The sequence below is a fragment of the Lactuca serriola genome, chromosome 8 (assembly GCF_051521515.1).
Source record: "Lactuca serriola cultivar US96UC23 chromosome 8, Lser_US96UC23_V15, whole genome shotgun sequence".
Taxonomy (NCBI): Eukaryota; Viridiplantae; Streptophyta; class Magnoliopsida; order Asterales; family Asteraceae; genus Lactuca; species Lactuca serriola.
In genome coordinates, this window is record NC_136415.1 from 141,278,940 (window position 1) to 141,291,271 (window position 12,332).

The 12,332-nt window shown below is 33.0% G+C and overlaps 1 protein-coding gene across 1 annotated transcript; it reads right to left on the reverse strand.

Annotated features, from left to right (window-relative positions):
* Nucleotides 1-1,446: 1,446 nt before the first annotated feature.
* LOC145069165 (myosin-11-like) lies at nucleotides 1,447-11,104 on the reverse strand. The gene is made up of 14 exons (XM_079016121.1): nucleotides 10,764-11,104; nucleotides 10,354-10,605; nucleotides 10,107-10,268; nucleotides 9,252-9,364; nucleotides 9,032-9,122; nucleotides 8,387-8,638; nucleotides 8,090-8,296; nucleotides 7,864-7,989; nucleotides 2,542-2,612; nucleotides 2,349-2,448; nucleotides 2,206-2,262; nucleotides 1,973-2,110; nucleotides 1,816-1,892; nucleotides 1,447-1,706 (listed from the first exon to the last, which is right to left on the reverse strand). The coding sequence occupies exons 1-14, from the start codon at nucleotides 10,833-10,835 to the stop codon at nucleotides 1,580-1,582; spliced, it is 1,845 nt and encodes a 614-aa protein (XP_078872247.1). The 5' UTR covers nucleotides 10,836-11,104; the 3' UTR covers nucleotides 1,447-1,579.
* Between the last annotated feature and the right edge of the window lie 1,228 nt (nucleotides 11,105-12,332).

The window sequence follows — 12,332 nt, forward strand, 5'->3', positions numbered from 1 at the left end:
TAAAAGATCAAAACAAAATGATGTACAGATCGAGAGGCGGAAAATCTGTTAAATGCTCTACCATAAAGGCAGATAAGAAGATCCGATGAGGGTGGTGATAGAGGCGGGTGAGCAAATGGAGGCACATATAAGATCTGAGACGGAGGAGTTATTGTCAGAGAAGAGGTGGTCACATGTAATGGAGAGACGTAGGGCAACAAATATAAGGTGGCAGTCAGTAATAGAAGAGGACATGGTTGGTGGTAGATGATGGGCAGGTAGGCGAAGAAAAGGGTGTTCATCAGAGATCCAAAAGCGGGACACTCAACCCCTTTCTCTTTAATAATATCTTATTTTATCTCCTTGATTTAGTTTTAAGTATTTATTATCTATCTAAAGTTTATAGATAACCAATTATATAATATATATATATATATATATATATATATATATATATATTATAGTAATATGTGAATCGTTTGTATGCGAGTGAATGTTTATATTAAAATACATACATATATATATATATATATATATATATATATATATATATATTATAGTAATATGTGAATCGTTTGTATGCGAGTGAATGTTTATATTAAAATACGACGTGTTTAAAAACGATTAGTTAAATGTAGGGGTTTTATATAACGTAGTAGATAGATAATGGCAAAGTAGTTAAATTAATAGAGAAATCATAAAAGAGTTGAACCATTGGAGAAACCATTTAATTAGAGGCCAATATTACTAAAATAGTAATGTGACTATATTTTTTTTACCTATAATATTGGTTTACCATTAGAGATACTCTAAATAAAAAGTTAAGACTTAAGAAAAAAAAAGCAGCAAGCAGCCACAGCTAATATCTTCTTGTTTGACTTTAATAAGTTACACGTACATAATGAATCTCCAAAATAAATAAGGGGATGGGTGTTATGTTTATTCGGTTTGGTTTAATTGATTTTATGACTTTTTAAACCGATAGTAACCAAATCTAATAAAGTTTGGTTTAATTGGTTTTGGGTTATTCGATTTGGTTTATCAGGTAAACCAAATATTCCCAACATCATTGAAGTGGCAAAACTGTAGGTTAGCACTTTAACTTAGCTTGTAAATATTTTTTTTGTCATTTTTTCAAAATAATAATAATAATAATAATAATAATAATAATAATAATAATAATAATAAATTTATAGTGTGTAAAATAAGATTATAAATTATGACTATATTATATAACAAATATCATAATAACTATATAAATCTATGAATAAAATAGTAAAAAATATATATATATATGCATTAAAATACACCCTCTGAGTTTCTTTCTAGCAGTTTATTCCATTCCGACTTGTTTCATTTTTAACTAAATTTTCCGATCTCATCAATTTGATAAATTGAAAATTAAAAAATAACTCATATTACTAAAATTAATCTATTAATTACTAAGTAAATAGGTCAAACCCACACATCTTCAATCTAATGTTGAGTCACACTACCCAATCCCATCAAGGTCAACTTCAAGATAAGTGAACCATAATCATGAACACGAGTGAGCAAAAAGCAATAAAAATTAAACCAAAAATCCAAATGATCATATGATTCATGATTCATGTCGCCCCTTTAAGAAACTGAAACCTGAATTATCAGAAATAAGTGGTGGGGGCTCCACATCTTCTATATTCATCTCATCCATTGATTTGGAGAGATCATCAACAGAGAATGGTATGCTGTATCACAAGACATGGAAATGTTTGCTTAGATATATACAAATTCATATTAAGAGAAAAAAAATGCCAAAAATAGAAAACAATATGAAGTTTTTTCTGATACGTCAACCTTGAGTCATCATCCAGCAAGAATGAGCTGCTCTCGGAATTATCTGAATCCATGAGCATTCTCATGTTCTGAATTACCTGAATTGCACAGAAATGAGATGAGATTAATAGTTAATAATATTGATAAATATATTAAATTTGTGTAAATTAAAACATACATCTGGAGAAAGGCTAGGAGTGACATATTTGTCATCCGAATACCGAGTACTAATTCTGTATAGCTGTTGTCTGTTAAGAATCGGGCACATTACATGACTTATTTCATCTAGTGTCTTCTTTGGCTTTTGATGTATAACCTAAACCCAATAAATAAAAATCAAAGGTTGACTGAACAAAGAATTGATAACAATTAGATAATTCTATAAACTATTAAGAACATAAGTTGAAATACCAGGAACCCAACAGCTTGTCTTATGTGCTTAAGTTCATCCCAAGCTGATCCCACATACTAAAATTTGATTTCCAAAAATCAAATAAAGAAGATAGAAATAACATGCAAGAAAGAAAGAAAGAGAAAGAGAAAGAAAAGGCTACCTCTTCAGTTTCTTTGTAACACCAATGGTACAGTTTAGACAACCCTGCCTTCACATATTCTCCGTTACTGAAAGTTGTGCATTCTCGTCTCAACAGAACACTGCAAGCATAGATTAGAAAATAAAAAATAAAATGAAAAAAGTTGCCTCGTGTAAATAAATAAGCATGCACGGAAATCTTCTTGTCTCATAACCTGTTGAATAATCGTGCATTGATGTAAGAAAAATTTTGCGTGAAGATTTTCCGAACCAAAAATGATGGCACCTACAAGGACAAAATATGTGAAGGAGATGAATCTTTTTTTTTTATATGGAAAATAGGCTAAAATTGAAAAACAATTTCATGACTTGTTAAAATTGGAGATTATAATATCTAGCACTAGTCCTTTTTCATAGCAAGTTTTGTTATAGTTAAAAAGAAAGATGGTTCATGGTGTTTTTGCTGTTATTGTAGAGCACTTAATGTTGTAACGATCAATGATAGATTTCCAAATCCAACTTCTGAGGATATGTTCAAACATATGAACAGAGTAAGAAATGTAGAGAGAGATATTGTTATTCCCAACTAACTCTTTATATATATATATTTAAAAACTAAGTTGCTATAACATTACAGCTAACAGCTCACTTGTAACCAACTGTAACTAACTTTCTATTTACAATGCTAACGTGTGATTGCTAATGTGTCATAATCTCAACATCCTCCCCTCAATATGCACTTTGATGGATGTCATCAAAGTGCATCTTGCCTATTAGGCTTTCCGCAAAGAGAGTATATTATTAATTGCGATAGTCAGAGTGTTACGGACCTATGGATCTGAGCAAGAACTCGATGTACCATTCCCACACAAAACACATTGATATCCGTTATCACTGGTTTAGAGAAGCAATCAAGGAATGAGAGTTGAAGTTATCAAAGATCAACACAAATGACAATCTGCATATATGTTGACTAAGGTGGTGACAGAAGAGAAAAACAAATTATGTACCAACATAGTTGGGATGAGGATTGTTGGACGGAGACGAGAGGGGGAGATTTGTTGACTTCCAACCTCCATCTAGAAGCCCACCATTTTCCATGGAAACATTTTCTTCCCAGGGTGACAAGCTTTTCTTCCTATCCTATGATGAACACATTATCTTTTTTATTTTTATTTTTATTTTTTTGTAGAAGCGGCAAACGAATTAAGTGGAAGCCTCCTCGTAATATTTCAACGAGCACCTCGGGTTCAAGCTCCTTTACAAGGCAAACCCAGCCCCCATAGGGATTTTCAGGGAAAAATTCCCCACATGTGGTACCACAAGAGGTAGTTTAATGGAATCGAACTCTCAACCTCACGCTTCACATGAGTATAAAACCCGGTGCATCAACCCAGCTAGGATGAACACATTAAATGGATGTTGGAGAAATGGTGACTACCACAGATATAAATAGAGGCTTCATCTTCGGTTATAAAACATCCCACAGAGAGAAATAGATAGTATAACACTTAGAGTGAGAGTGTTAATGAGATGGTTGTTTTTTGTAACAGTTGAGTCTGAGAGTTTCTCCTCCTATTGTAATTATATTTTTGTGTTGAATTGAAGAGTTTCTCCTTCAGTTAATTTAGTATTTTTTTTCTTGAACTAGATATAGAATTTCCTTATTTGGGTTATTCGGGCCATTTCGGTTTATTTGGGTTATTCGGTTCAAGTGACTTCATTTTCCGGGACGGTCATTTTGGCCCGATTAAACCTTTATTCGGGTAACCCGGACCGAATAACCCGAATTGGGCAAAATAGATACCTGAGAACCGACCCAAATAACTTATTCGGTCCTAATTCGGGTCGGTCCGTGTTTCAGTTTTGGTTCAAGTATTCTGTCCAAACGCACATCCCTACTTCATGGTACCATCAATGACACCAAGTTTTTTATTCTCTCCTAATGTTATCTGAATCTAGAATAGTTTTCATTTCCATTCAGATGAGTAGATACCAAAAACATGTTAGTTTTACTCTTTTTGGACAAAGTATTACTAGAAGAATTGGAACTAGGATCGATAATAGGATTTGTATTCATATTGTAGAAGAAATCAAGTAGAAATGCGGAAACGATTAAAATCCAATACCATTCAAACGCATGAACAGACTAAAAAATGTAGACAGAGAATTGATAGAGAGAGAGATTGTTGTAATAAGATCTCTTAATCTGTTTATTCCCAACTAACTTTTTATATATAGTTACAAAGTACGTTGCTATAACATTACAACTAACAGCTAATTTCTAACTACTTGTAACAAACTGTAACTAACTTTCTATTTACAATGTTGACGTGTGATTGCTAATTAATGTGTCATAATCTCAACAACCATGGAGCTACTTACTTTTATCAAAATTGAATTACGAGTGACATACCACCAAGTATATATGAATACGTCCTAGAGATATTCATAAAACTGCAATTTGACTAATAATAGTCATTATGAGTATTAAGTTATGCGCTTTAGTCTAATGCTCCCTCTACCTTCTAAGCCAATTTGAATCTAATATTTTGCTCTTACCTTCATAAATTTGTGTTAGTTGACATTTGAATAATAACATTAATTGGATCATGTTCAAAAAAAACTTTTGAATATTAAGGCTTTGTCATTTTTTTTTATCAAATTACTCACAAAATGTGCATTTGGCTTGCAAGAATTGAAACTGTTTCTAAATGTTTAACGATTTAGGGTCAAACAATGTAGAGGTGTGCAAAATAACCGAAACCATAACAAAAAAAACCTTTTAAAAAATAGACAATTTGGTTTCTTTTAAAAAAAAGAATTTTTTAAAGTTCGGTTTGGTTTCTTTATATATAAATGTTGCAAAAGTCGTGAGTGAGATGGTCCACTAGGGACTAGAGCTAGGTTGATCAAATGGATTACCTAAGTTGTAAATCAATTAATTTAGCAAAATATATAACCAATATTATAACAAAATAAGCTAATAAAAAGCTCAAAGAAAAATATGCTCTAAGTGTTAAACAGTTTATAAGCTAGCTTTCTAAAACACTACTAGCATTCTAACAACCTTATGAAATTTAAAAAAAAAATATCCCAAATATACCATTTGTTAATAAATAATAGTAATTAGCAATAAATCAGTAAACAACACGTAATTTTAATCTAGTAATTTTTTTTATCAATTTCGTGGCTCTCGGCCTCACCTCACCCATAATGGATTTTTATTTATTGCTATTTTTCTGTAACTTTGGCACATTAATTAATTTAAGTTACTTTCACCTTTGTACAACTTTGTAGTAAAAAAAAAGTAACTATTTTAAATTCATTATTTAAAATGTTGTCCATGCCTTTTATGCTTGTTTAAGTTTTATTTTTGCATAAAGATATATCGAGTTATGATAACATTGAGGGTCACTCAGTGAGATGCAAGAAATTTATGACAATGTAGCAAATATGATATCAGATGCAAGAACTTTCACTTAAACATAAACAATCGGGAGAAAAGTTATTTAGTGCTTACTTTAATTTAATGAAATGTATTTCGTATTTGTCTTATAATATTGAATGATGTCTCTACATACCCCTTTATGTCATTTACATTTCCTATTAGCTTACCGGCTAGTTTTTACCAAACATCATTTTTATCGACTAACTTTTCAGCTAGTCTGTCAAACATAATTTGTTTTTAAAAGAGCTTGTCAAAAGCGAAGTAAGTTCAATGGACCATTTTGGATGAGGATAAATTTGGAAAGTTTCTCATACACTCAAGCTTCCGGGGTTCTCTCATTTACTAAGTCTTTTTCGAGTACCTTCTAAATAAGAAATTAGGTGAAACAGTTGGTTGCTTATACAAAGTTACATTTGTCAACAGAAGATGGTGATATGGCCATGGAATCAAATGTTAGCCTATATGTTGTTAGCCTACATGTTTCTTGTTCCATCTAGATTACTTGTATCTTCTCTCTTTCAATAAGAATATGGCTCAATTATCATCAAAGACAATATTAGACACTCATTGGAATTGTCAAAGAAAGTTTAACCGAATGTTAAAGACTTTCAACAAATGATGCTACATGGAAAAACGCTCAAGAAATGCACGACAAGTTCATCAAAAATATTTCAGTTAGGGGGTTGTCATGTTCACACCTTGCAAGAGCAGTGTGCAAATGTCACAAGCATGCTTCTTGCTTAGGAGTAGGCAGTAGTTGTTAGTCTGATGCTTCTTAAGAAACCCCAATAATCTTTTCTTCAGTATTTAAACTCAGTTACTAAAAAAACAAGCTTATTCCAACTTAACTTTCTTTCTTTTGCAGTTCCTTCTCAGTCTCACCCTAAGAAGAATACTCTCACTTTCTTAAATCCAATACTCTTATAGCTTCGATTAGACCTGACAAGGTAATATAGTTGTGACAGTGGCACAGGTTTGTTAGAAAATTTGGGGTATAGAAAGACTTGGAAATTCTGAGAATCGTGTTGAGCACTTTCAGAGTAAAGTATTTGGGTGGTACTCCCAATCTTCTTTAATCGGGTAAGACTCAGAGAGACAAGAACAGAGAGTGTTTTTATGATATGATTTCGTATGTACCAGAAAAGGAGACCAAAAACTGATGTATGATCTCTGTCTGAAAACTGTCATATGACAGTTTCAACTGTCACAAACCACCAAAAACTAGGTCAGTTCCCAAAAAGCCGAATTTCTAATTCACTTTTATATAGCAACATAACACATAAAAAAAATTCGCGTTGACCTGGCAGTTCGATCCCGGCCAGCGGCTCTACCCCTTGGACCCCGCCAGGGGCTACCGCTCCTTGGACCCCGCTCCCAGGGACGTTGCCCCCGAACCCCTGTTTGTTCAGGGGCTTCGCCCCTAAATGACAGTGTACTTTGAAAACTTGATCAAACTTAAATAAGTATGCACTCCACACCTCTCTTACTTGTTTAATATTTATCAAGATCATTTTTGGTCAACAAATTAATCCTATTACACTTAAATAAGATTGATAATAAAAAAGCACCAACAAAGTTCATGGCATAATAGTAAGAGCTAAATACAAGAAACAGCAAAACCTACTTTCATTTATTTGTGCATTATAGGAACGTATTATTTATTTCTATTAAAGAATGGTACTTTCAAAATGAATCTTATTAAGGCTTAGTACTTTGAAAAATATACTCAATTATAGCATTCCACTTTCAATCTTTTTCTTATTGGGACATTATACTTTGAAAAATCTATTTGATTATAGCATCAAAATTAGCTTTCTATTTGGAAGATATTGCTATAATTAGGTAATTTTCTCAAAGTATGATGCTATATAGATGCTTTTAAATTCAATGCTTAAAAGTAACACAAAGGAATTAAATAGTGTGCTATAATAATCAATTCAATGAAAATATATTGCTGCTTCACATCTTCTTGCATTTGACCCTAATTGAAATGAATGCACTTATAGCTTCTATATGTTGAATGGATATCTAATACTAAAGAAAACATGATAAATGAGAAACAAGATGTGAGGAATAGTGCACTTACATAGTAAGATTTCAATATGTTTAGGAAGCTATCAAGGTTGTTTTGGATCCCTTGCCAATGATCAATGAGAATATCCTGAGAATCATTTGTTTCATTTAGGAACTCTGGTTCAAAATCTCTTGGTGCCTGGAACATTTGCAAATAACATGTTAAGAAGTTTCAACGGGATTTAATTTAAAACAAAAATGAAAAATAATTTATATAGACAGTAAGTAAAGTAAAGTACCTGAATGCACAATTTAAGCAAGGAAGAAATCTGTTTCTTTAAGTTGTCACGTATCATCCCATATATTTTTTCAACATATACTGTTAATTTCTGCTTGAACAGGAAAGCTGGGCAATTGGCTTCAGCTTGCTCCAACATGAACAACAAGAGCAATGTTGATACATTAGATAACCAATAGGCTAGGACATGGTTGTTGTTACCTTGTATCTTCAATCAAAAGAAAGCATATGTTATTAAATATAATAATGAGATGTAGGTGTACCTCATGAATATTATAAATATTTTAACAATTCATACCTCGATTGATTGGCCTATGGTATGAATTATACGATCAAAAAAACTGGTTTTTTCTACTTCAAAAGATTGCCATTGTCTCAAACATTTGTATATGATGCAAGCAGCGACTGGACGCCCTTTTGAGAATCCAAGGTGTTGGGTGATGCATCGGATGAGTAAATCTTGATATTCCTGTTGTTTCTCATAAAGTGACTTCTGTGGTCTTTCCTCCATATCAGCGACCTTCAACTGCATTGAAGTGCTATGAAGATCCTGTAACATTTTAAAAGAGACATAAGAACATGAGTTAACTCAATTCAAAAGGCGCAGAAAGAGACCCATCTTCAAATGGGCATAATTTGATCCCCTTATAAAAATAAATGGGTATATGTCTTTGAGGTATATAATATATCTTGAAATTACTAAACTTTCTTCCTTGTGAATTTAAACACTTTGTGTTTTATTTACTTCCATTCTTTGTCGACTACAAAGTCACGTATATAGCACTATATAATTTTGAAATTACAAGTAAACCCTAATCCAATTTTTGAAAAACTTGGACTTCTGATCATACGAGTTTTTGTACTTTTGATCTTCTGTTATTGTTCCATTTTTTTAGTATTAGACTTTATATGTAAGACGAAAATGGAGTATCTTTATGAGTACCAAAATTGACTTCAACTGCGATGCCATTAATAAGGCCTGTTGACGAAGAACCTTATTTTCCAATTCTATGTTGATGAGCTTCTCCTCAAGCCTAGCAAGCATAAGGACAAGGATACATCAAATTTAAGTAATAAGACTTGATTTGCTTTTAGACTTGTTGTGCATTCAAAGAAAGACAAATAAAAAGTAATCTCATTATGATGAAAGTAGTGTAACACACCTATTCATAGATTCCTGAAGTTGATTCGCCCTTTTTTCAGTTTCTTCCAACTTCTGCTGCTTACTTTCACTTAATTTTTCTTCTTTTAGGTTTCTCTCTGATTCTAACAAAGTCTACAGGCCAACAATTATGTAAGGTGAGGCTTATTAATTAGTAGATTCAATGCATGATTGAACCACGTGGAATTCCAGTGGATTTACAATGGATTTGGAGTTACGATGCCCATTGAACTTTTGAATGGGAAAATGATTAATAAAAAAACAATATATATATATATATATATATATATATATATATGGGTAAAATGAATATACCTAACAACCTTATATAAGCTTAGGTACCTAACCACATTATACTACATTGTTTTGCATTATATTTCCATTGTAATCGTCTAAGGTTCTTAAACTTCAACCATTAACTTGATTTACTTCCAAGATTTTCAGACATTCACCATTATATTCCTCCTACACCATTGATTTGTAACGGTAGTATATAAAGCCCACCAGGGGGTCTCCGACAGAAAGACCTCATTTGAAGGAAGATAATAGTGAAAGTCCAAAGATTTTGGAAGCAATTGAGTTATGAGGTTGAATTTTAAGAACTTTGGGTGATTACAATGCAAATATGATGCAAAATTACGTAGTATGATATGGTTAGGTACCTAAGCTTATATAAGGTTATTAGGTATATTCACTTTACCCTATATATATATATATATATATATATATATATATATATATATATATATATATATATATATATATATATATATATATATATATATATATATATACTTTTAGTTCAATGGAATTCCATTTAACTTTATAGAGTTGGGTGCATTAATGTCAACATTACCTTCAATTCTTCCACTGTTTCACTTAATTTGTCAATCTTTTCCTGTGAAGATTCTCGATCCATGGTAAGCAATGCATTTGTTACATTAACTTTAGCCTGCATGGCTTGCAGGGAGTTTTGTAATTCCAGAATTTCCTGTCCATTTGCTTCTTCCAACTCAGTCTGCATCATTATCCCTTCTCATATTCATCATAATATTTAACGCCACAGATATTTAATCACTCAAATTTAATTTAGTTCACATTACCTTCAAGCGCTTTTGCAACTGTAAATCCAAAGTGAGGTCTTCCACTTGCGCTTGAAGCTTATCCTTTGCTTCTTGGAGTGCACCCTTTTCCCTTGCAGTCTGTATCTGTTGAAGATGAGCAAAGCAACGTATATGTGCAGTTTCACGTTCCTTGGTAAGCAATGCATTTGTTTCATCAACTTTAGCATGTATTGCTTGCAGGGAGTTGTGTAAATTCAGAATTTCATGTCCTTTTGCTTCTTCCAAATCAGTCTGCATGATCATCCATTCTCATTTCTTCAGGATTCAAACATATCAATCGATTGAGTATATTTAATAGAACAATAATATATACAGTCCAAGTTAATGGTAATATCTAATAGGTATTATGTATGGCACTATGGCAGACTGAGTGTATCAAAACTAAATACCTGGGGTTGATACGATTTTTGTAAGTCGGGGAAGAAACCCCTTTTAGAATCAAAGTCCAGAGAGATTTTCATTTTCGAAAGTGCAAGACGTCGGCTTTGGAAGGAGGACGATTTTGGATTTTGAAGATGACTCTCAGTTCGAATTAATGGAAGAGGGACGCCTTGATTTTGAGATACTCCCTGATTCCTTCTTCAGTGAGAGAATTAAAAATCAAAACACATTAACTCTCCGGTGAAGCTTTGGAAAGTCGAATTCTTTTTTGCCGGCAAAGAAATCAAAGTTCAGAAGACGTCCGGCGAGGTCGTTATGTCGCGATCAGCAACAACTTCCCAAGATGACGCCGCTTATGTCTCTGAGAATTGAGATCACTTCACTATATCTTATTTTCACTGTTTGATTTTATAAAATCCTTTTATAACTATTCTAAATAATTAATTTCTTTTAAGTTTTTTTTTTCAAATTTTTTTAACAAAGTATTCTTGTCTATCTTAAAAATCTATAAAAGCCACTTATCTATCTTATCATTTAAAATGTATATCATGTGCATGCTTGACAAAACTACTTAGAAGGTTGTACCCCAAAAACTACTAATTGAAAACTAAAAGTTGTAGTTTCAATATATAAATGTTTTACAAAAATAGTTGTTAGCTTTTAAGTTAGTAAAATCAGTTAAAAGCTCACATATATAAGCTATTTGAAGTAGCTTTTTGAGTGGGGCATATTTAATTAAAATAAAAAGATTAAAAGTTCCTACTGTCAACAAAGTTTTTCCCTTTTCGAGTTTTTTCCTAGAATCTAAAAGCTAAAACTACTCAAAAGTTTTGTGTCAAACATGTCCTATATTTATGGATATTACTTAATAGTAATAATATAATTTTCTATATGGAGGACGTATGGGATTGGGTGTCGAATCCATATCCGGAGGACGATTAGGTGGTGTTATGTATGCCTGAGACTGAGAACGATTACGATCCAGTAATGCCCCTACCGCCTACTCCAGTATCAGCTGACGAGGATCCATTCGAAGATGAGGAAGAACCCAATGAGGAGGAACAACCTGGCGATGAGATCGGTGGAGTACCTGTAGATAGTTCACCCTATCCAGATTCGTTTTCCCACCAGAATACTCATGAGGAGGACCCTAATGAGTCAGATTCATCCCTAGGGACTGTTGCCCCACCTTCTCCATCCCCTCTCAGTATTCATACCCTAGGATGCATGATTATTACCACCCCCAGAAAATCGATTCATATCCCTTCCCACAAGAGGGCAACCTCACCTCCATCATCCCCAAATCCATCGAAGAAACCCCGCCTCACCCACAAATGGACACCCCATGTGGATGAGTGGATCCATGAGGATAATATTGGTTTTTATGAAGTTGGAGAGTCGTCCCAAGCGCCGACGGGATTCCATCCTAGAGGATCCCACTAATCGAGCGATCTTAGTGTTAGTCTCGCATGTTGCACGACACGAGGATCGCATACATCGAGTGGAGGAGGATCGCAACTCGTAATGGAGGGAGTTCAGGATGTTAGCTAGTAGATTTAAGGGGTTAGAGCAAAAGA

Bases quoted from the DNA above. Each gene is read 5' to 3' on its own strand.
- LOC145069165 (XM_079016121.1), bottom strand. From the start codon at position 10,835: ATGAAAATCTCTCTGGACTTTGATTCTAAAAGGGGTTTCTTCCCCGAC. The intron at 8,639-9,031 runs GTACTCATAAAG...AAAATGTTACAG, and splicing joins CGCAGTTGAAGTCAATTTTG to GATCTTCATAGCACTTCAAT. The intron at 2,613-7,863 runs GTAAGTGCACTA...TTGTCCTTGTAG, and splicing joins ACATATTGAAATCTTACTAT to GTGCCATCATTTTTGGTTCG.